The 24,914-nt window shown below is 42.6% G+C and overlaps 1 protein-coding gene across 1 annotated transcript; it reads right to left on the bottom strand.

The window, feature by feature from the left end:
- Window positions 1-3,255: 3,255 nt before the first annotated feature.
- mmp11a (matrix metallopeptidase 11a) lies at window positions 3,256-24,773 on the bottom strand. The gene is made up of 8 exons (XM_076078926.1): window positions 24,669-24,773; window positions 14,690-14,916; window positions 9,773-9,916; window positions 8,372-8,505; window positions 7,305-7,603; window positions 5,730-5,934; window positions 4,438-4,698; window positions 3,256-3,767 (listed from the first exon to the last, which is right to left on the bottom strand). Exons 1-8 carry the CDS (start codon window positions 24,771-24,773, stop codon window positions 3,649-3,651), a joined length of 1,494 nt encoding a protein of 497 aa, XP_075935041.1. The 3' UTR covers window positions 3,256-3,648.
- Window positions 24,774-24,914: the final 141 nt, after the last annotated feature.

Here is a 24,914-nt window from a genome sequence, read left to right as displayed (position 1 = left end):
CATTTATTTTTAAACATTTTACGCCTCCGTTTGAAGTTTGTGAAATAAAGTTTCTATTAAAAAAGAGATTTTCAAAAAGTTACATAACTATGACAAATTTGATAGTAATAATTACACAACAAAAAGCAGATGAATAAAATCTAATTTAATAAAATAAGCCTCGTTATAATTATTTAAACTAGAAGTGTGAATAAGAATTTATTCACAAAATTGTCAATTTTTAAGTTCATAAATATATTTCCCGCTGTATTTGTATTAAATACTGATGATTCTGTCTGTGAAAGGGACAACTATAATATATACATATATATATATATATATATAATATTATTTTTTGTATCCATATTTATCCTCATAATCAACGATTAAAGTCAAAAATAAATGTATTTCACTTTGCACAACAAGTAAAAAAGTATTTAAAACTCTGATTTTCAGAAGTGACTGAGCTTTGATCCCCCGTTTGGTACAAATGTTATGGTTTTATTAATAAGAAAACAATACGTAGTTCATACATTTCAATGTACAGCGTTTACACTACATAGGAGTACAGAACAAAACAATAATCAAAGACATGTATGTACATCAGACGTGCTGAGTTGTTTGTGTATAAATATTCGTTCACTGATTGAACTCTTGACTAGATTCAAACAACGGCAACAAAGTCTGAACGATGAAAACGGTAAAACGACTCGTCAGCGTCCTGCACTGAAGAACGAACATCTGATGAACCTCAGTCTGGAACTGAGCCTTCACTTCTCAAGTGCTGCAGGCCGGGGACACGGCGGTTCTCAACCTGGGGCACCGGACCCACTAAGAGGTCAGGACGTGACTTTTAACAGGTCCGTGAGATCCTTTAAATCTCCTAAAAGCAGCTGGAATCTGATGTTTGTGTGTATTTAACAGTGTTGTTGATGGATTCAGCTCCTGATCTTCACATTTCTACATGTTGTGCTTTGCACAGCGACTGCCCTCTGCTGGTAGAAACACGGAGCTTTGCTATGAGCTGATCTGGAGCCAGGTGAATAATGTGGAGGCAGCTTCCGTCAGCAGAGAGACGTGGTAAGGGACAAAGTTAAACCAGATAGCATGCACACTACATATGGTAAATTTATTAAGTGTGCTGTTGATGCATTCTATCATCCCAGAATTCAATGCACCGAGGAAGTGGACGAGCTGCTGACAGCTGGAAAACATTAAAGTAAATTGAGGATGAAAAAGCTTCAGAGAGATCCTCAAAAACAAGAAGTCGTTGTTTACATCCTGGTGAGCAACATGTGTGATTGATGCTCAAACTGTATCATTTACTGTTGGTATAAAAATGGTAAAGTATGTTGTTTTTTGTAAACGTACTGCAACGGTTTACTGTAACGACAGAATAGATTTGGGTAGAAGTGAAGTACAAGTACCTCACAATTGTACTTGAGTAAGTGTTTTTCCAGCTGGTAATCTATACGATTACTTCTGGCTTCGTCTCTGCAACAACAGATTGAAAGTTAAAGCGTCCGGAGGTGGAGACCCGCTGATCCCCACAGCAGCTGCTGTCCCTGAATGTGTCACACTGACCGACCTGAACAAAGCACCACGTTAATGAGAGAGAGGGAGAGAGAGAGAGAGAGAGAGAGAGAGAGAGAGAGAGAGAGAGAGAGAGAGAGAGAGAGGGAGAGGGAGAGGGAGGGAGAGAGAGAGACAGACACATAATATGAGGAAATATCTGAGTCCTCCTGCAGGCTGACGGTGTTACTCTAGGTGGAGCTCTGGAGCTTTTTCCTTTAAGCCGTCACAGAGGAGCTGCAGAGCGTCGTCTAAGAGCTTCATGGCATCATGTTGGAGGAGTGACATCAAAACATTAAAAATAACAGAAACGTTATCGTCTTCTTCTTCCCAATGTGACTCTTCTTTAAGGCTCCTCATTGACTGAAAGGCAGAAGCTGTTTCTGTGTGTTTGTCCGGGAAGACAAAGTGTTACGTAACATCTAAAAGGGACAAGAAGAACTTCTACTGACTGAAACCTTGTTCATTTTGCCCAAATAAGGAAAATAAATACTCGAAAACGCAAGTGATAACATCGTCCATATTTGTGTCTAGAAGGATCTAGAGGATTTAGGACTTTCTTTCCATGAATTGAGCCTCTCAGACGCCCCCAAAAACAACAACTTTGGTGACTTTTTCCCTCTTAAACATCCTTCTAGAAAAAGTTAAAAGTCCTCCATCTAACTATAATGGAAGGAGTCTCTGCCTGTCTGTCTGTCTGTCTGTCCTTTGCTTTCCTCGACAACCGCTCATCCGATGGACTTCACACTTGGCGTCTCTACAGCTGACGATCCAAAGAGGCTCAGTGTCGAGTGTGACGTTGTCCGGATGAGCGGTTCTCCAGAACGCTGCAGCACCAGAGGCCAAACAATCGGCACGTTTTGAACGAGCAATGCACAATATTTGGTTTTAATTGCAACAAGTGAACAGGAAGTGACCATATCTGGACTGAGGAGGAGTGACGTAGAGACGCTGTATACGTCTCTGCTAGAGACCTGTCAATCACTGTGTAGCCCCGCCCTAAAGCATCCACCTGCTTTATGGTCTGTTTGACTCTAAATGGACCATAATCTACTAAATGAACATCATGCTGTATTGAAGAAGACTTGAAACTAGAGATTGAGACCATAAACTCATGTTTACAATGTTTACTGAGGTAATAAATCAAATATATATATATATACATAAATATTTATATATGTATATGTAAATATATATTTCCATCAGTGTTGTTTCCTCTTCTTCTGCAAAGGTTTGATAGCACCCAACTGGCAAAATTGGTGCGACTGTTTATCTCGACTCACCAATATTTGCATAATAATAGTCGATGGAATCACAGTTTTTTGTGTGCAGATTTTCACTACTTTTCTGACACCATGAGAGCGAGAGCTGCCTGAGAGACTCACTTCAGGACCTTAAAACCCCAAATGATTTGAATTCGGAGCAGAATCTTCAGCTAATAAGAACTCAAACAAGTCGGTCACAGTCTCAACAAAGTCACAACAAATCTAATTGATGAAAGACTTGAACATAATGTGACTTTTGTTCATGTGTTGTCATTCAGACTCCGCTTGAGTCCGATTGGGCAATAAAATGAACTGCGTTTGTTTCCCGACTTCATGCGGAATGATTTCTGGGTTCAAACACATCTGCTGACTGCAGCTTTAAGGTTTGATGTCACTCTTCAAACACTTGAGGATCAGAGAGTTCGTCCATGATGAAAAAAACACAAGAGTTCCAAGTGAAAAACATCCTCGACAGTCTGAACTGGTTCCGTCTGCAAAACCAGTTCAAAAAATCTCATTTTCAGGCTCAAAGACAGGAAGTGAGAGCGATGTGTCGTTAACACGGGGCCCAGGTTCTCAGCCTCACGGTGACGAATAACAATGTGCAAAATAAATAGGAGTATAGCTGCACAGGAGGAGCCGAGTCTGAGGAAACATTACTGGGTTTTCCTGAGAAGAAGGTGAGATTCGATAAATGGAGTAAAGCAAAGACGGATTAAAGGATCCGCAGGATGAAAAACACAAAACCTCTCTGCTCCAAAAAAAACTCTTCTTCATGGTTAAAAAAAAAGAACACGAATCCTGTCGATGTGATTGTTCACAGTTAAAAGTCTCACATGTTTCTACAGCCGAAAAAATCCATGCCGATGTAGCGCGGGTAGCCCTCCAGAGAGTTCATGCCGACGGGATCGAACTTCCAGTACTGTCGACCTCGGATGAAGTGAGCGTAGCCTGAAGGACGCAAAGCACACCGTGAAATCTCAGGTCAAACAACGGCTCAGCAGGGTTTTATTTTGTGTTCATTGTGGCTTAAAATTACATCAAATTAGCATTTTATTTTTGATGAAATGCAGTAATATTCTAAAATGGCACAACCGGCACATAGTGACGTTAATATTCTGGTTCCAGAGCGAATAAAAACGAGTTTATGAATCTCTAAATATCATGAAATCACCTGTTTGTGAGCGTTGTGACCAGAAGTAGCCTGACTGATGACGTCTAGTCAACTCAATATAATTCATATAACCTCATATCACAACTCATAAATCTGTACATCACACTAGAGCAGGAAGCCCCGAGGTTATAAGTAATTTGTTGCCATTTTTATGCACCCAAAAGTACAACAAATCAAATCCTGAATGTTGTCATATTTGGATTATAAGTGGAACAGAGTGCATGTAAACTTAAATACTGTGCACAGTCTTGGAGTATCAAAATCCCATTGTGACTAAAATACTAGCATGTGTAGCCCCGCCCTAAAGCATCCCCTGCTTTATGGTCTGTTTGACTCTAAATGGACCATAATGTACTAAATGAACATCATGCTGTATTGAAGAAGACTTGAAACTAGAGATTGAGACCATAAACTCATGTTTACAATGTTTACTGAGGTAATAATTACCGTAGACGTCCCTGAACGTGGCGTCCACGTCGTTGGGGATGCCGCTCCAGTCCTGCATGCTTCGGGGGTACACGGACTCCACGCGCTTCTCGTTGGGGCTGAACCTCCAGTAGCTGCCCGACTTGAAGAAGTAGGTGTTGAAGTTGGAGTCGTGGCCCCAGCGCAGCGCCGCCTGGATCCCGGACACCGACAGACCCAGACTCCGGATGGACTCCGGCCCTCTGACCTGCATCTCGGCGTCGAACACCCAGTAGTTCTCACCTGATCCGGGACAGAGAGGAGCAGAGATGGTGAGCAATGGACGCCGTTCAAGTCTTGAGGGTGGTTTTCATTTAGAGATCCATTCAGTCGTTTTTTACCCAGTCAGAAAGTCTAGTTTCAAATTGGAGTGACGTAGAGACGGCGTATACGTCTCTGGTAGAGACCTGTCAATCACTGTCTAGCCCCGCCCTAAACCATCCCCTGCTTTATGGTCAATGGGTGACGTCAAGATGACTACGCTTACTTCTTATATACGGTCTTTGTGCATGAACAAACAAAGAGTGAACTAACATGGCCACTTTAATCCTGTTTAAACCTGAACACATGCCACATTTTACAGAGATACCACGGTATTATATTTTATATTATACGTGTTTTTTTCATACTTATACTTTAACTTCTGCACTATTTTGTGTTTCATGTCTTCACGTTTGTACTTGCATGTTTTTCCTTTTATATACTGTATTTTGTAATAATATTATTGAAAATTAGCCTGAGAACAAGAATGTTATTAAAGACATAATGATCTGACAATTTCTTTGCTGCTGCGTCAAATAAACTTCGTTCATGTGTAAGACTAAAGGTTTTACTTCCATGTCTGTTTTCAGAATGATCATTCAGAGCTGCAGTGAAGCAAAACCCCAAAAACCCCAAACCAGGAGTCAGAGGTTTGAAGCCGGACAGCATCTGTGTTTCCTGATGTTTTTGAACATCAGCTGCAGGTAAAGTTAGCTCATGATGAATGTTAAATGTTCATCACATTAAGAGAATCTAAAGAAAAGTGGTAAAAGAAGAGTAAACTGACTAAACAGAAGCTTTTTATGTCCCCTCACAGTGAAACTCATTCTACCCTGAACCACATCTAATGTAAACACCCCAGAAAGACTCATAATTGCAATAATTTCACGGCTCTGTGTTAATTAACATTTTACACCTGTTCAAACTCGCCCAAGAGTTCACGGTGATCCTGAAAACCATAAAAGAAAACACACATAACTCATCTCAGCTCGAGCGTTTTCCTCACTGCCCACCTTGAAAGAACCAAATATTCCCCGACTTGTCTTCAAAGGCGGCGTCGATGTTGTCGGGAATCCCCCTCCAGTGACGGGACGCCAGCGCCGGGTACCCGCCCTCCAGACGCCCGTCCCGGATCCTCCACACGTAGCCCGACTTGAAGAAGAACAGCTCCCCCCGGATCATGGACACGGCGTCGAAGTCCGTCTGGCAAGCGTCGGGCTAGAACATGAGACACGAGCGTAAAAGTTTTTATTGCAGCGGAGATTAAAAAGTGTTAAGGAGACGTTTTTATTGTCTGATCCCGAAATAAAACCCTCTCGGTTAGAAGTCTAGAAGGAGAAAATGATCTTTTTTCCACATCCACACAAAGATTACTTTTGTCTTCGACCCTCATTTATCATCCGAGGTTCAAAGATACACTCTTGTGTGATGTGGTGCAGTCTCAAAGATATTCTCTCTATTTAAGAGTCATAACCACAGAAACCACGAACTCTTAGGGGAGGGGGGGGGGGGGGGGGTATGCCATATTTTTCTTCTTGTCAACAAATCCCATACAAATGAAAAAGTAACCCCCTGTGGATATTTCTTCTTCCTCTCAGTCAGAGAGCTCCATTACAAAACTTATTCTGACTCAATCCCACAAATACTCACTACAGCAAATGTGAATTAATCCGCCGCTGAAAATAGTCCCCAAAGCAAATACACTATTTCCTGTTTGAGTGACTTTTGTTGAGATGTGTTTTAACGATTTACGTCTTCAGTGGGAACCAACAGGCTCGATGCTAAGAGACGGACTGTTGTTGCTGTTGAGTGGATTAATCCGCCGCTAAAAATAGTCCCAAACAAATCCCCTATTTTCCTCCTGTTCTAGTACACTTTGATAAACTGACCAGCTGTTTGAGGAAATTACTGAAACTTAAAAAAAAAAAGAAACTTCTAATTTGAGCTGTATTAAAGATTCACGTCTTCAGTCGGAACCAAATGAGCTTTGAGCTGAGACACAGACAGGAAGTCAGAAAGACAATAAGACAAATTCACAAAGAATTAATTGCACCCGCTCTCTGCTCCGTCTCAAGGTCCGTTTCACAAAAGATGTATATAAACGTTCATAATGTTTTGCAGCTGAGTGCAATTATCCATCTGGCAAATTAATATAAATGTCGCCTTTGGAGGCAGAACAAACCACCGTAGAACAGGAAGGGGTATTCAGTCGGGATGCAATTTGCCACCTCACCACTAGATGGCACTAAACCCGACACACTGCTCCTTTAAAAATTGTGGAAGGCCTTAATCTACGATTTGATGGCAACAAATTAGTCGTCACTGTTCAGGCCGAGGTTGGATCAGAGACGCTGTTGTTGACCAGCCTGTATATGTGATACTGACGGGCTGGTTTGCATAGAAAAGGGGCCAAACGTCTTCATGTTACCTCATTTTAAATACGTGCAAATATTCGTGCAGTTGTGAGGCCGCAAAAGCTTTTTTTGTGAATTGGCGCAAAAGTGTCAACAGACATGCTAATCTTTGACATTACCGGTTAAGTTTTAGCCACGATTTCGTTCATTAAATGCTGCGTCGGCTCCACTCACGTTCCTGACGATCTCGTTGGTCTCTGGGTTTGACGGAGGTGGAGGAGGCGGGGGAGGAGGCGGAGGAGGTGGAGGAGGTGGGGGAGGAGGTGGAGGAGGTGGAGGAGGCGGAGGCGGCGGCGAGGGCACTTGGGGTTGAGCGCCGTAGAGGTACTGGATGCCTCGCTTGTCGTCCTCGCTCAGCCTCAGCGGGTAGGAGAAGGAGTAGTACGCCGACATGATGGCTCCCGGCTCGCGGGAGTGCTGCAGGCCCAGGACGTGCCCGAACTCATGGGCAGCCACCTGGAGGAGGTCTGTCCCTGCAGAGAGGGAGCGAGGAAAGACGAGTCAGAGGATGCAAAAAACACCTGGTTCTAATGGCGTCTGAAAGGAACCGTTTGTTTTGAGCTGCTGGCGGTGCAGATTTAGCTACCTGAGACGTTACGGTGCCAACAAAGAGTCATGAAGAAAAAGCACCTCGCCACTTCCTCTCCTTCCTGACTCACGTCTCTGTTTAGTCCTCATGTCTCATGATACAGATGTGTCTGATGTATTGTAGTTTCAGGGTTGAGTTCTCACCCGTTTACAGGGAAGACAGTGTCTGTGTAGAAGACTTTGTTCTTAACATTGTGTTGCTACACGGTGAAGGTCTTTATACATGAATGTAAATACTTTCAGACTAAAATCAGTTTAAAACTGTGAAGTAAGTCACTGAAAGTTGTTAAAGACAAGAACGCTTTAAAGTTGTTTTCATTACTTGATAGCTTTAATTTCATTTGAGATGGCTCTAGTGTTGTAGTATATATATATATGTATTTGTTTTGTTCCTAGCATCTCTGTATTTGATTATGATGCTGCTCAACTCGAGGTAAAGTATATCTGTAATGAGACGATTACATTGTTCTATTACATTGAACTTAAACCTCCTTGTTTGGGTTCTTGTATCGATGAAATAATGACACGTTTATTGTCTTTGGTGACCTGGTCTGTTATTAAATCATATTTATTTCTTTATGTTCTACTTAAAGAAATAAAGATAAAACAAAGTTGGTGAAATAATAATCAGTTTTCTCCAGACAAACACTCACCCATGTGGTTTCCGAGGGTCCAGGACTCGTCGTAGTCGAAGTGGATGTCGCCCTGTCGGTGAGTTTTGGGGAAGAAGGCGTGAGCGAGAATCCCACCCGGGCCGTCGAAGGGAAGGTTGTCTCCGTGCCAGTACCTGCAGGTCCATAAAACAAACACTCTGATGAGAATAAAAAAAACTCGTAAAATATTTCCTTAACTATAATATAGCTGCTAAAATTTATTTAAACTTTTTGTTTGTGTCTTTTAATTATTTTACTTTACTTTTGGGTATTTTATTTACATTTTTATTTTTGTTTTGAAAAATGTTGAAAAACAAAGACCAAATATATTAATATTCTGTTATTTTGCCCCAAAACAAATTTTAAGTAATATTTGTATTTTTGAATCTATCCATCCATCCATCCATCCATTTTCCACCGCTTATCCGGGGTCGGGTCGCGGTGGCAGCAGGTCAAGCAGGCTGACCCAGACCTCCCTCTCACCGGCAACATGTTCCAGCTCATTCTGGGGGATCCCGAGGCGTTCCCAGGCCAGCTGGGAGATGTAATCCCTCCAGCGTGTTCTGGGTCTTCCCCGGGGTCTCTTCCCAGTTGGACGTGCCTGGAAAACCTCCAGTGGGAGGCGTCCAGGAGGCATCCTAATTAGATGCCCGAACCACCTCAGCTGACTCCTTTCGACGCGAAGGAGTAGCGGCTCGACTCCAAGCTCCCTCCTGATGACCGAGCTCCTTACCCTATCTCTAAGGCTGAGCCCGGCCACCCTACGGAGGAAACTCATTTCGGCCGCTTGTAGCCGCGACCTTGTCCTTTCGGTCACGACCCAGAGTTCGTGACCATAGGTGAGGGTAGGAACGTAGACCGACTGGTAAATTGAGAGCTTTGCCTTCCGGCTCAGCTCCCTCTTCACCAAGACGGTCCGGTGCAGCGCCTGCTTTACTGCTGCAGCCGCACCGATCCGTCTGTCGATCTCCCGCTCCATCTTACCCTCACTCGTGAACAAGACCCCGAGATACTTGAACTCCTTCGCTTGAGGTAGGCACTCCGTCCCCACCTGGAGGGAGCAATCCACCGGTTTCCGGCAGAGCACCATGGCCTCAGATTTGGAGGTGCTAACTCTCATCCCCGCCGCTTCACACTGGGCTGCAAACCGCCCCAGTGAATGCTGGAGGTCACGATCCGAGGAGGCTAACAGGACCACATCATCTGCAAACAGCAGAGAGGCGATCCCGAGACCCCCGAACCTGACGTTCTCCGCCCCCAGGCTGTGCCTAGATATCCTGTCCATGAAAGTCACGAACAGGACTATTATTATTATTATTATAGTAGATTATTTTTTAATCTACACATATAAAATAAGTCTTAAAGGAGTTTTTACTTCCCCCCTCGTCTCGGTCCTCCCACCTTGTGAAGTCGATGCGGATGTCGGCCTTCCCGCCGTGGATCTCGGTGAAGGTGAGCGGTGTGACGTCGCTCCAGATTTTCAGCGCATCCCGAAAGACACGCCGAGCCTTTTCCTCACCTATCTGCCAGGGGAACCGGACGATCCTGCGGGAGATCAACGCAGGTGTCAAACACACACACACACACACACACACACAGGATGTACAGTATAGTAGCAGAGAGGGGACCACCGGCCTCGCATGCCTCCCTCTAATCTGATATCTGCAGCAGGGGAGGTGTGCCGTTACCGACGCCCTCAGGCTCGCTAACAAAACACCGCATCACCGTCTCCTCCCTTTTCCTTTCTGATAGAAACCACCCAGTGTGATGAAACCTCCTTATCTTATGACTCAAATCTAAAAGTTACTGCTGCAGTAAAATGAGAATGAATGTTTCAGTTTGTAATAAATCAGTTGTTGATGAGATGACTTTGACTTTGTATGAGAGTAATAACTCGCAGAAAGGTTGTCACAGTATGTGGAGAGTTCGCTTTTTTATCTAGGAAGGGATCAGGTTCAATCCTGATATTAAAGTAAAAGTTTGGGGAAATACTCTTATTGTTTTTCTGACGGAGAGTTTGATGAGAATGTCTGTACGGTCAATATGAAGCCACAGGCAGTTATCTTAGCTTAGCATGAAGAGTGGAAACAAGCAAAAACAGGCTAACGTGGCTCTGTCCAACGGCCGCGAAATCCTCTTAGTTTACTGACGTTATATCAAGTTTTTTTAATCTGTCTAAAAACAGTTGAAAATTATGTTTTTACACTTCGTTTTTTGTACAAATTAAATAAACAAAATATATCATGCTGATCATAAACTGTATTTATGAAGTGGAGGTAGTCGTAGTGACGTCAATCATTAGTTTGTGGACTGATGTTATGAAGCCTCGAGTTTGGCGATTTCACCGTCGCCATCTTGGATTATGGCCGTCGCCATGTTGTTTTAATGCAACAAGTGAACAGAAGTGACCATATCTGGACTGAGGAGGAGTGACGTAGAGACGCCGTATACGTCTCTGGTAGAGACCTGTCAATCACTGTGTAGCCCCGCCCTAAAGCATCCCCTGCTTTATGGTCTGTTTGACTCTAAATGGACCATAATGTACTAAATGAACATCATGCTGTATTGAAGAAGACTTGAAACTAGAGATTGAGACCATAAACTCATGTTTACAATGTTTACTGAGGTAATAAATCAAGAGAGAAGTAGAGTCATTTTCTCATAGACTTCTATACAACCAGAGGAGTCGCCCCCTGGTGGACACTAGAGAGAATGCAGGTTTTAAGACATGAAGCATCAGCTTCACTCGGCAGAACTGGAGGTTGCCGCCTGGTGCTGATCAGTGACCTCTATAGGTGCTGTTAGCTGGATTTTGTAACCTGTTACCGGGCTCAACACTAACTTTTAAAGGTCATCAGCTATTTGTCAACTTATATTTTGCGTTGCTTTTAACTTACAACACGATGGCCTGTTACAAATATATGCGCCGATAAGTTAAAGTTAAAGCAATAGTTCAACATTTTGGATTGAGACGAGAGGATTGAAACCACTCTGATGTGGGCGAAGTGCGGAGCTGTCAGGACGTGTTTAGCCTGAATTCTGTGCAGCGCTTCTGGCTATAAAGCGGGCCAGATGTAAGCACAGATTTTGGTTTTGGCACAATGGTACCAAACCTCGCGCCTGGAACGTTCAAAAAGAAAACGCTGCATCACAAAAATTACTACTTTGTGTTTCACAATAAACAAAACATATACAGGATGCTGATTAAAGAGATTTAGAGGTGTTAGTAGGCAGACTAACACCTACAACAGACCAACTTTGGACTGAGCCAGGCTAACCGTCTCCTGTTTCCAGTCTTTATGCTAAGCTAGGCTAGACACATCCTGACTCCAGCTCTGTACTTAACGCACAGACATGAGGTTAATATAATAAGTGCATTTACCTAAATGAAAACTATTCCTTTAACCTCTAGCTGTCAATTCTGACACTGAGCACTTGAAGTAGTTGTTTAATTTGTAATAAAGGTATCCTGATTACCTGAATATCAGCTGGTCTTCCTCGGGTCTACATGTACAGGTTTTACTGATGTAAAAGTTTAAAGTCAAAGGCATTATGTGTAGTATTGTGTAGTATATGTAGAGTTAAGATGTATAAATACAGCTACTTTGGACAAAAACAAACCAAGGCTGTGAGTCTCCAGAGGCCTTTCTGCTGAGAAAGATCTGCTGCATCATTCTACGGCAGAAGTCCGGAGAATTTAAGAATTCATACTGGCTGTCATCAGCTCTTGTCTTTTCTTGTATTTTTCATGCAAGGAGAGTCAAGAGGGACAGGAAGCAGACGAGCTTTTCGGGAAATGTGGTCTTGATTTAGAGGAACACTAGCAATAAGAAATACCACTGGTGTTCATCTCACTGTCTTCTGTTTACAACAAGTATGTAGGAGGAGAGGAAGAGATCACTTCTCTGGAAAATGTTCATTTAAAACTGAGAATAATTTATGTTTGATCCTAAATAAAGAGTGCTTGTGCAATAGTGCAAACATTTGTTTGAGTAATGTAAAGCTTGGAGCTTATCACCTTTTCAACACAAATACCCTGAAGATTAAAGATGATATATACATATAATATTAATACGACTCTCCAGCCCCACTTTGCTGAGCTTCAAATAGGTAAGTACGCCGGTGTTTTTATTAAAGAATAATGCAGACACTAGTGAGCTGGAGTGCTTTACGTTAGCGCTTCGCATTGGCTAGCTTTAGTCTGCTGTCATATTACTAACATATCAAACTAGTAAGCTTTCAGGCGAGTGATGTCTCTGATAAAATAGATCATTTTAACATTGATTCCTTACAACAACGTTAGCTAGTAAGTTAGCTACTTGCCAACTGAACTAAGCCAATGTCAAATAGTAACACGCCGGGTGCAGGTGGGCTTTCCTTTCATCACGGTGGATGTAACCGTCGATCTAGTTGCTGTATCTCTTTGTTTGGATTCTTTTGGGGCTCTTTACAGACTAATTTGCCCACGTTTTGATTGTTTCAACAGTCAAATGTTTGGACCACTTCACCATCGCTATACAGCATATTACTTGCCATCCTGAGCAAAATGTCCATCGTGTTAAGTTATGTGTATTTACTAGTTTTTGAACAATGGAGCTCTATTGCACAGAAGAAGATATATCAGGCTTTGATACACAATACTTGTTGGTAGATTCCCTGTTGGTTTTGTACAAAAAATATAAGTATAATTTTACAACTGCTTAAGTTCACCAATGTTTTACAAAGTGCATTTAAACCAATTCCATCCTCACCAACTTAAGCAGTTGTAAAATTAACGATTTATAGCTATACTTATATTTTAGATAAATGTGAAGAATAAAGTTCGAAATCTGAATTAAAGTTTCGCTGAAAAACAAACTCTCCTCCCGTCCTTAAACTTTATTACAATCGTCATTTACATTACTTACAAAGAAGGAAATTTGACGTCTGCATTTCACCCATCCTAAGTGTATTTAGGAGCGGTGGACAGGGAGCTACTTGGAGTTCAGCGTCTCTCTCAAGGACACTTCGGCACACAAACTGTAGGAACCGCCAGCCTTGTGGATACAGGACGACCCCCCTCTACCACAACAAGCTCAATCTGTCAACGTGTTGCAGCCTTCTTTACAGTTTCCTTAACAACCGTTAAAGCCGTTAAAAACAAATCTGCTCTCAGCTGACTTCAAGCGTCGTGCCAGAACTTGCTACGCAAGATCAAAATGCTGACTGATTCTAAATATAAAGCAAACATGGGGACTCATTAGTGAGGCTCCACTCTTTCTTTACACTTAAGTCATTTAGAAGGACGTAGAAGCAACGGTGGCCCCGTCGGGTCAAGTAACTTTGTGGGTTGCTGCCTGGTTAACCACTTCACTTTGTCAGGTGTCACTCTGAGCCCTTTCATTGATCCCATTCAGCAGAATCTCATTAGTCTGTGGTCGCTGCTGCCTCGCCCGTCTCTCTTTCTCTATCTGTCTTAATATACTGTTACGTTAAGGAACGACTACAATGAAAGGGACTCCAGGAGACGCAGACAGAGAGGCAGCCAGCCAACAGAGGATTGCCAGACGCTCGCTGGTGCCAAGGCCTCAGATGAAAGAAAACCTGCGCTCGTTTGTCAGAATCATAATTTCAAGATTTCATTTTCTAAGAACTATAAAAGCCCTCCCCGTGTTACATGTGTTCTCTTTGAGTTCAACATCCAATGTGTCTATGAATCTGTCACGTCCTGCCTGCAACAGAGTCATCGTTACGTCCGCCATGAACTTTAGTAACGTGCTGTTTCGTAAAAACAAAATCATTTCTTAAACCTGCAATAAACTATTTCGTTTTTGGCCTGTTGGGGGCAGCAGAAACAAGTTGACATTGACATATCGTTACATTTTAAATTGACATGGTTAACTTTGTAGCAAATCGTTACTTATTTACACACAACATATCCTCATACGGTCCGTATGATATCTCATGAAAAGTTATTCATCATTTTTTAGTGCATTGTCCTACAAGATTCCAGCAACACGTGTCAATTTACGCTCATTACATGCATACAGTCTTTTCAAAATAGACTTCCCTCTTCACAGGAAACTACTTAGAAAGGTTTAGGAAAGGATTGTGGTTCGGGTTAAAATAATTACGGATGTGGCGTTACTTAAGTACGGAAGCTACGTGACAAATAAATCAACATTGACTTCATGTTTCACACTTGAAACACACTCGCTTGTTCCTGAGCTTTCGACCAGGTCACACAGTTTTATTGCAGTTGAAGCTTTCACAGAACTGTAGATGTCAAATTATTGTGAGCACTTCTCATCCATGTTGTCTTAGGTGGGTTATCTGTACCTGTAGGTGAGGTCTGTCTTCTCCAAACGTCCTCCGTACAGGACGAAGCGTCTCTGGCGGTGTCGCCCCCGATGGTGCACCTCCTTGTGAGCTGGGTAGTCCGGTACGCCACAGCGAGGTCGGTTCCACGCGTTCGAGGTGTTTGTGGGCAAACTCGCCTCCTTTACTAAGTCCTGAGCGTGAGGAAGCTTCCCCTTCTTCTTCAGGTCGGGGAACTTTTCAGAGACCTGGGGGGAAAAAACGACGATGTTCATGAGTCGGAGGAGGTGGGTTTTTGTTGAACAGTCATTAAATACGTAAATAATTCAGGAATATGTTACGCTGTGTCATCTAATCGTCTTTGGTGTGGTATAATAATGTGTGGAAATAAATAAGAGAATCATGAAGGTAAAGGGAGAAACGTGAGACAAGACACAAGAATAAAAGTCTGGTCACATGGTTTGTTGCTGGTGAGCTAACCGCTAACACGTTAGCTAGCCGGGAACATGCTTCTGCTAGTCAGTCTTTAGCGCTCTGAGCTGCTTTCTATTTACTCAATACTGGGCTGTTAACTGAGTGTACAATTATCTATTTTAGCAGTAATATAGCTTATTGAACGCAACAGTTTTAGCCATAATGTTGTAACCGTCCAGGGTAGATTTACCACGAGCTATGAGAAGTTTGTATAATATTGATCTTGTTTTAAGACAAACATGTTTAATAGGATAAGCAGTTACAGATAACAGACGAATGTCCAAAATCCTAAAGTGTAACAGCGACGTCTGTGATTGGTGCAGCTTGCTATTACCATGGAAAGGTTTCCTGAATTTACTTCCTGACCCGGAGATGTTAAAAAAGTGGGCGGTCACTGTTGAGCTCTATTGAATAGTTAGCTCTATTTCAGACTGTAGAAATCTTTATCTTTATGTTGTGTTTTCAACTGTAGTATTTGAGGAATTGCCTTTTGTTTTAAATATAGTTTTTTGGGGCTATTGTCTTTATTATTAAATTCAATTTGAAAGAGCTTTCTGCAGAAACTAACAGTTTATAATTCTGATTGAGGAGGTTAAACAAGTACAACGTAAGCAGAACGGCAAACAGAAGAAAGGCGTGATGAAGAAGAGGAACGTTAGAAAAGGGGGAGGAAGAACAAAACAAGAAGAAAGAGTGACAGGAGGAAGAAACAAAGACAAAGACCTGAGACGGACGTGCATAACAGAGTTTGTTGAATGTGAATCAACATCACTTTGAATTCATTTTGAATTCTCATGATCAGGTCACAGAGTCGCGTCGATTGCCCCAATTTAAGAGACAATCGGCCCCGTTATCGGTACTACCACCAGATCCAGAGGAAATGGCTTTGCTCATTTCCACTGAAGCAAATGACAGAGCAGAGCCTCATCGGACTCATCCCGCTCATCCAGACCACATCTGCAGTACTTCACTTACTGTTGGGTGTTCTCCCTCTATCACAATTATGGGCATTTCCTTTTCCACTGCTACTCACAACAACCTGTGGGAAAAGACGCTGTCAATTCATTGTGTAGAGACGAAACTAATTACTTGTATCATCAGATCCTGTGAATCTTCCCACAACTTCTCTGTTATATAATCCTGGGAAGAGTTTTTTCTCATATTGCCCTTGTCCATGAAATACTGCAATATTCACGAGTCATTGTCGGGATTTCAGAGACGTGCAGGTAGAAGTATGTCCCAGCTTCTGGGTTAAAACCAGGCGGCAAGTCTTAAAGCTGCATTGTCTCTAGTGTCCACCAGGGGGCGACTCCTCTGGTTGTATAGAAGTCTATGAGAAAATGACTCTACTTCTCTCTTGATTTATTACCTCAGTAAACATTGTAAACAGTGAGTTTATGGTCTCAATCTCTAGTTTCAAGTCTTCTTCAATACAGCATGATGTTCATTTAGTACATTATGATCCATTTAGAGTCAAACAGACCAAAGTAATCAAACACAAAAAAGTAAGAAAATATCAACTGTAAACATTATTAAACCAAAGATTTTGAAATCAACCATACAACTCCTACACCAAAAGCCAAACCCCCTATTTCACAATAGATCCCTAAAATACAGAACAATAATCGTCACCACCGTGTTGTGCGTTGTGTTTGAACGAGGCTGCCTCGCTCGGCTCTGCAGCTCTCAAACCGTGTCGTCGTTGTAGGTTAAGGGGAACAAAACCCAGCAGGATTCATGGAATGTGCTCCAGACTGCAGAACACACGGTGACTGATGGGTCTGGATCACAGAACAAACAGTACACACCTCCCCGAAAACCCCTCCTCCACCTCCTGTGTTTCACTTTGTTTAAACGAGATGTAAGCTGCTTATTTTGCGGCACAAAGCACTTTGTCACATTAGGGGGGGGGGGCACGTCTCTGCTCATGTCCTACAGTTTTTCTTTAAACGGCTTGTTAGGTTTGTGAATAAGCCAAAAAAGTGCCTCAGAAAAAAAAAAACCGGCTTCTTGTTCAGCTTCTATTTGTCTGGAGTGAGATCTGAGGTTCCTCCTCTGTTATCTGGACCCATGACAACAAAACAGACTTACAACAAAACCCTTATCGCGGTGTGAAGCACGTCTGAAACATATCTAAAAGCTGTTGACATGAAACTGCTGGAAAACATAACCAGCATGGAATTCAGTCTCTATTTGTTTGCTCTTTTTGTTTATACATTTGTTTACCCCGGGGGGGGGGGCTATAGGCTCTATTAGTGAAACAGGCCATTGAGTTCATGTCAACTTTAGTGGGAATGTGCATCATGCCACCACAATAGATACTATGAACTGAAAGTTCCCTAAAAAGGTAAATTAATCAAATTATTATAATAGTAATAATTTAGTTTTTGTGGAGTTATCCACTTTTCCCAGTTGGTAACTGGTAATCCAGCTGTGCTGTTGTCAGGATAATGTAAACTCATTTTAGGTTTGATTTGACCTGTAGGTCACCTGGTCACAAGCCGACCGCCGTCCCCCAAAAAACGAGACAGATTAGACCGAAGTCGCCCGCTGCCTGATGCCAATCTGTGAGGGGAGGGTCGGCTTTCAGGCTCGTAAAACTTCGGCTAATTCTAAGTGGTGGGCGTCATTTCAAAGAGGGAAATGAAAAACTGTGATTGATTGACCTGTCTGACCTCAACACTCCTGATTCCAAACAGGTTTCACATCAAAGTTCAAACCCAAACAAGAGCTCCATCTAGAATATCTTGTGTGTGTTTCACAGCTTTTTAACTTGATAATAACAAATAGTATTCATTGATAAAAGCTGCCCAATAAAAGACAAATAAAGTGTTATTTGTGGGAGCAGGATGGTGTTTGTGGGATTGAGTCAGAATAAACTAAAGTGTGTTATTAATGGATCTCTGTGGGTCGGAGGAATTATAAATATCAGGGGGGGGAGGGGGGGGGGTGGTGGTGGATTTGTTGTCAGACTGAAGACGACGTCGTTCAGATGCGCCGTGTACGGACACGTTTCTTTCTGAATACCGCTGTCAGATCCACCGCAGCTCACACATCTTGTCATCGCTGTAACCAGAAGCTAGATATGTCCATACATGTAATAAACACCTTCCTCCTCCTCCACCGCCACCATCACAAACTCACATGGTTCCAGAGTGAAGAAGCCTTTTTCACGAGGCCTTCAGGCTCTTTGGGAGTTTTCACGTCTCATCAACCGGCATCTTGCACTCTCAGCAGAAAGTGACAGACTACTTTGTCCCGAGGGTATTTTTTTTTCTTGTAGCGTCGTCACAAAGTCTCCTAACAGGATTTCCATTGTCTGCTCTGAAAATTACATGTGAACACGCGAGCATGAACACAACACTCCTGCTGAGTCACTGACATGGGATCACCTGCCCCCAAGACACAAAGCAAACTCTCAACATTTAGCAATTTAAAACCCCTGGAGTTAGAAGTTTATTGGCATGAACTTCGCCAGATGTGTTTCTACAAATTTTATTTTGAAGTGAGCATAAAGATCTAATCAGATATAAGCTTATTTACTTTCTTAATATGAAGCTACTACCAGCAGCTGTCTAAAGCCCCTTTCCCACCGGACAAAAACCCACCAACATCTGGCTTTTTTGTTTTTTAAAGGAAAAGGTTACAATCAGAATTCATTCCCCGGACAAATTACTCTGCAGTAGTCACGGGTGTTTATCGGCTCCAGGTGCGATGACTGCTATGACCGACTCATCTCAGCCGCCCGCCTCCGTCCGAGCAACGCTCAAACATCGTTCCAAATTAGTTGGCACCGAGTTTGAGGAGAAACTGAATAAAAATGTAAAAAAAGAAGTAGCCACCATAACATTTTCTCCTCCACTATAGACTGTATATAAAAGTGCACGTAGTCGTCGTGACGTCACTCATTGGTTTGTGCACTGCCGTTTTTGAAGCCTCGAGTTTGGCATTTTGGTCATCGCCATCTTGAATTTTTGCAACCAGTGAACAGGAAGTGACCATTTTTGGATGGTGGAGTGATGTAGAGACGTTGTATACGTCTCTGGTAGAGACCTGTCAATCACAGTAAACCTCCAGTTCTAAAAAGTGAATCCAAAGCTTCATGTGTTAAAGCTGCATTCTCTCTACTGACCACCAGGGGGCGACTCCTCTGGTTGTATAGAAGTCTATGAGAAAATGACTCTACTTCTCTCTTGATTTATTACCTCAGTAAACATTGTAAACATAAGTTTATGGTCTCAATCTCTAGTTTCAAGTCTTCTTCAATACAGCATGATGTTCATTTAGTACATTATGCTGAGCTAAGTTAGCGTGCAGACGTCATATTGGTATCAATCTTATCAGCTAACTCTTGCCAATAAAAAGAGAAAATGCAGTTTCAGATGTTTTTTTAAATCCCATGAAATCCAAAACCAACAATAAATTGATCCTACTAACAAGGAACAAATAATTAATGTATTGTGTAATTTAAAGGGCATCTTCCTCGCCCCATGATGCACCCTTCCACCAAGTATCATGAAAATCCGGCCTCTAGTTTTTACGTGATCCTGCTGACAAACAGACAAAACACGAAAACCTTCTTTGCGGAGGTAACAACAACTCAAACAAAAGGCTCAGAGACCAATTTGTTCATCACATACCAGAATGCATTGCATCCTCGACAACATGTGTTCTGAATAAAAGACAGAAGGAACTGCAGCAGAAGCAGAAAAAGAAGATTGAGTGGAAAGTGACTCCAAAAAAGTAAGGAAATTGGAAAAGATGATCGAAAAATTCCTCCTGATATTCACTGAACATTTCAGACTGACGAGATCTGACGGTGCAAAAAACACAAACTGGTTTTATTGATTGTTTCAAAGAAGCCGATGATTCTCACAAGAATCTGTAGCAGAAAAACAAGAAGCACCGGATAAAAGTCTGAGGATATCCTAACCGTCTTAAACCTGGTAACAGAGAATCCGGACGACAGGAAGTAAGTCATAAGTAAGTGTTTACATGAGCAAGCAGATAAGCTTTCAATTTTGGAGGGTGTGCTCTCATTGAGAGAAACAGAGGACAAAGGGTTGCTTACAGTGAGAGAGGATTTAAAGTGCCAGATAGGAAAGGGGGGTTCATTTTCTTCATCAACAAATACCTCGTTATCTTCCGTCTTACTCTGCTAATCCAATATATCATCTGAAATTCAGAAACACCCGCCAGTGGAAGGTGATATAAACCATCTGCTTGAATCTCTTATCTCTCCTTCCGCAGAGACCTCAGACTTGCAGATCTTCTGTCCGTCCGGCTGCAGGATGACTCACGGATTATTCCATCGTTAACGAGAGCGCTGCAGAGTAATGGACACCAGGCAGATTATGCTGTCTTTTTGTTTTAGGCTTTTTGAGGGCAATCAGTTGTTATTTGATTTGGTTGAGATGGACGGATAGAAAGTGACAAGACTCCAGTCAGGAAGGTTAAGTCAGGACATCATAGACACACGCACGCAGTGAATGTTCAGCCCAGTTTACACAAGGTCTGTTTTTCTACGTAGTGTGGAGTGATTTAAAAAAAAACATCTGGAGCAACACCTGCTGTTTAAAAACCTGATCGCTGATTCTTGAATAACACTCTTTAGGCAGCTCTGCTTGTCTGTAGGTCACTTTGGTCCAGACTTGAAATATCTCAATATCTATTTTATGTATTGCCATGAAACTTAGTGCAGACATTCATGGTGCCCAGCGGATGAATCCCACTGACTTTGGTGATTCTCAGATTTTTTATCTGGCGCCACCATAACGTCAAACTTTTAATTTGTCCAGTACTTTAGTTTATGAGCAAATACCGGCAGAATTAATGACTGAAATATCTCAACAACCATTTTATGGATTGCCATGAAATCTTGTTCAGACATTCATGGTACCCAGAGGATGGATCTCAATTCAAGTGCCGACACCATCCTGTCAAACTGGGCCAGTCCTGACGGGGTTCATTCTGCCGGCCCCCTCCTCTCACCTTGTTAGTGAGGGGTTTGAGGCTGGGGGCTCCTCGCGCTATAGCTAACAAAAGCATCTGATTAACTTCATGAGGGAGGGGCCTTTAATCATCAGCCACTCACGGCCCGGCGCAGCTGTGACCTAGATCTATACTCGCTGGGAACCCGGGCCTGGCTCTGATGTCACCTTTGCTCCCACGGTTTCCCCCGACCAATCGCTTCGCCCGAAGACGTCGACATGATAGTGCAAAGACAGAAGAAAGAAAAAGCAGAACCCAGGGACTCGGGGTTTATTGACAAAAACAGTTAGCTGTTAGCTCCCCCTCTTCAGCCCAGAGAGAGAGAGAAAACAGGCACTTTGTGAATCCCCTGAATGCCACAGACCTGGAGGCCTGTCCGGGCCTGTGTAATCACTCACTCCTTTTTCAACAACGAGGGGGGGGGGGGGCAAATTGACAAAACTACAGATTAGACTTTCCAGCGAGATGACCAGCAGACATAACAACGTTGTCATCACAGGTGCAACACTGCTCTGATAATGTGTTGCTAGAAGTGAGTCATTTTTCATGTGTGGAAACCTGTTTTTTTGGGGGGGGGGGGGTTAAACTTGACAAGACGATCACACCGTCGACGAAAGACGTGTCGTAACAATACAACGGTTTCTGATTACTGTGGATTAAACAAAGAAACAAACAAAGTGTGGGTACTAATGATTCAACACAAAGGCAGCATGTTTGATGGTTACACCAGGATCAGTCCACACTGTGTTATATTGATTTTGCCCTTTGAGATGTTCACTGTGTCAGATAAAGGTTTATGACCCTTTGAAATTAATCTACTTAAGTGACCCCTACTCAACACTTACATGTGTCTACCAGGTGTGTTTTATTTGAATAAAACGTAAAAAATATCCACGTATGTACAAGACTAAAACAGAGATTAGAGGAAAGTCTGAGAAACCCCCAAGAAGACCCCAAGGTTGGACTTCACTGAAATAAGGAATCCTGAATTTGAAGCTTTGACAACTTTCAATGACTTGTGTGACGTAGATAATCAGAAAGGAGGCGCCATCTTTCTACATCTTTCCTTAGACGTTTTTTAGGTGACCACAATGTTTAGAATTAACTGTCATAAAGTGAAAACCCACTGTGAAAGGGTTAAAGTTGTAAGACGAAAACAAGAATACGGCATTGCCGTGGTAGCAACCTGTCAATCAGCGTGTAGCGCCGCCCTAAAGCATCCCCTGCTTTATGGTCTGTGTGACTCTAAATGGACCATAATGTACTAAATGAACATCATGCTGTATTGAAGAAGACTTGAAACTAGAGATTGAGACCATAAACTCATGTTTACGATGTTTACTGAGGTTAGATCCCCTATCTGCACTCGCCCTGCTCACCAAGCTTCTGTAGCAGGTCAGGTGAACTCCGCTGAGCCTTTAAGACCTTCAGGAAATTGTAAAATAAGTGCAACCATAGACGGTATTTTAGAAGTGGACGTAGTCATGGGGACGTCATCCATTGGTTTGTGGACTGATGTTTTGAACCCTCGAGTTCGGCGATTTTGCCGTCACCATGTTGTTTTTTTTGCATCCGATGAACAGAAGTGATCATATCTGGACTGAGGAGGAGTGACGTAGAGACGCTGTATACGTCTCTGGTAAGATACCTGTCAATCACCGTGTAGCCCCGCCCTAAAGCATCCCCTGCTTTATGGTCTGTTTGACTCTAAATGGACCATAATGTACGAAATGAACATCATGCTGTATTGAAGAAGACTTGAAACTAGAGATTGAGACCATAAACTCATGTTTACAATGTTTACTGAGGTAATAAATCAAGAGAGAAGTAGAGTCATTTTCTCATAGACTTCTATACAACCAGAGGAGTCGCCCCCTGGTGGACACTAGAGAGAATGCAGCTTTAACACATGAAGCATCAGCTTCACTGTCACTCCTTTCTTATGATACGATTGGTTGTTTCTTTCCCTGAGTTAACGTGCCAAACTTGTTGTATTTATATCTGTGGAAATCTCTCGTCAGAGGTTCGCCGTTTTTTTGCAACTCGACTCCAAACATCTCTTGCTTTGTGACCGGCTGATGCTTCAAAACCAAAAGTGATTTACTGTACAGTCTCCTAAAAGTAACAACCTTAAAAGCACCACATACAATTCTCAGTATAACCGCCCCGATTCTTCCGTGTAACTGCTTATCTGAGCCGCCTGTATGTTTTGATAAATTCCTTATTTTTCTGTGTACCTGTAAACAGGACATTCCTGTGGGAAAAAAGCATGCACGCTAAACTAGCCTAAATAAAGGTTGGATGCATGAGAAGAGAGGAGAGTAAACAAAGGCTGTGTCGTTGACCTGATCCAAAATGATTACAACCAAAATATTAGAATTAAAAGTATTAAAGTAGCAGCATGTGGTCCGGTGTGCAAAACAGCAAAGTGAGGCTGATAAATGAATACAACTTGTCAGATAAGTAAGTAAATAAACTACAAAGACACGTGACTATCTGTAGAGGTAGCAGGTGCCACAGACGCCCTCATGACGGGTCCATATGGAGGACCCCTGTCTTTTATGGTGTTGTTGACAAAATGCCTCTAAGACCTGTTATTACTGCTTCCTGTCCTGCAGACGAGGGGGAACTCAGCAAACTTTATGTTGTTTTTTTTGCGCTGGCTGCACTGAGGCAAAAAAAACTAAACACTTTGCTGTCACGCACGCACGCAGAGGAGAGAAGACGTCAGGTTTTTTGGCATGACTGCGTCTGCTTCTGCTGAGCAGACACAAAAATACAAATGAATAAATAGTGATGATAGTAATCTTTTCAACATAAAAGCAGCTCCCGGTGCTGATTACAGTGACAGGTCAGCTCCACGTGCGCGCGTTAAAAATAGCAATTTTCTTAAATGCAACTTAAGTGTCATTGATGGGGTAGGGGCGTGCATGTGTGCAGGCCTGCACGTGTACATTTGGCTGCATAAAAGTTGACACTTAGAGAAAATTCTTCAAACAATAATGAGGATATAATTTACTTTGAAGCAAAGAGTCATGCTGCGTTTGAGTCTGCACAAGAAAACTATTGCAAAATAGTGTGAGTGCGTGCACGTGCGTGTGTGTGAGTTTGTGCACGTGCGTGTGCATTTCGCTGCAGAAAAGTGAGACTTAATCCTTAAAGAAATTCTTCATACATACAATAATGAGGATCGTATTTACTTTGCAGCAAAGAGACTCGTGCTGCTTTAAAGTCTGCACATGAAAGTTGCAAAATATTGTGCGAGCGTGTGTGTGCGCGTGTGTGTTGAGTGTGTTTAGTGTGTTTAGGGGGTTGGGGAGTCACTTGTAGGAGAAATAATCAAGAAAGTCAACACTGCAGATTCCTTTAAAATGCAACAAAATGAATCATCTCCCACGCGTGCAACAATTCAACCCAAACCGACTCGTTCTGCACAGAATAAATCCAAACTTCTGCTGAAAACTCTTTTTTTGTTTCGACTTCTCAGCAACTTCTTTACAACAGAAAACAAACAAACAAGCGTGGTCCAACTCACCGGCGCCCCTTTGTACCTGCTGGATCCCCGCACTGGGAGACAAAGCGTGCTCGGGAGGCATTGCAGTGCAAAGACGCAGCAGCACACGACCAGAGAAGTCCGCATCCTCGCCGCACGTCGGGAGAGACCGTGGTGGTGCACGGGCAGTGCTGGTGCTGGATTTGCCGCAGCTGTGGAGCGGTTGCGCAAAAAAAGCCGGGTGTCACAACGGCTGCGGGGTCCGGGGCTACTTCTCTTTAAATAGAC

This window comes from Anarhichas minor, unplaced genomic scaffold (genome assembly GCF_050575085.1).
Source record: "Anarhichas minor isolate MPS153535 unplaced genomic scaffold, ASM5057508v1 ptg000068l, whole genome shotgun sequence".
NCBI lineage: Eukaryota > Metazoa > Chordata > Actinopteri > Perciformes > Anarhichadidae > Anarhichas > Anarhichas minor.
The sequence above is the reverse complement of the archived record's forward strand: the minus strand, read 5'-3'. Positions and strand labels throughout refer to the sequence as shown.

Bases quoted from the DNA above. Each gene is read 5' to 3' on its own strand.
- mmp11a (XM_076078926.1), bottom strand. From the start codon at position 24,773: ATGCGGACTTCTCTGGTCGTGTGCTGCTGCGTCTTTGCACTGCAATGC. The intron at 14,917-24,668 runs GTGAGTTGGACC...TTTTCCCCCCAG, and splicing joins GCAGGTACAAAGGGGCGCCG to GTCTCTGAAAAGTTCCCCGA. The intron at 3,768-4,437 runs GTAATTATTACC...TGCGTCCTTCAG, and splicing joins CACGTTCAGGGACGTCTACG to GCTACGCTCACTTCATCCGA.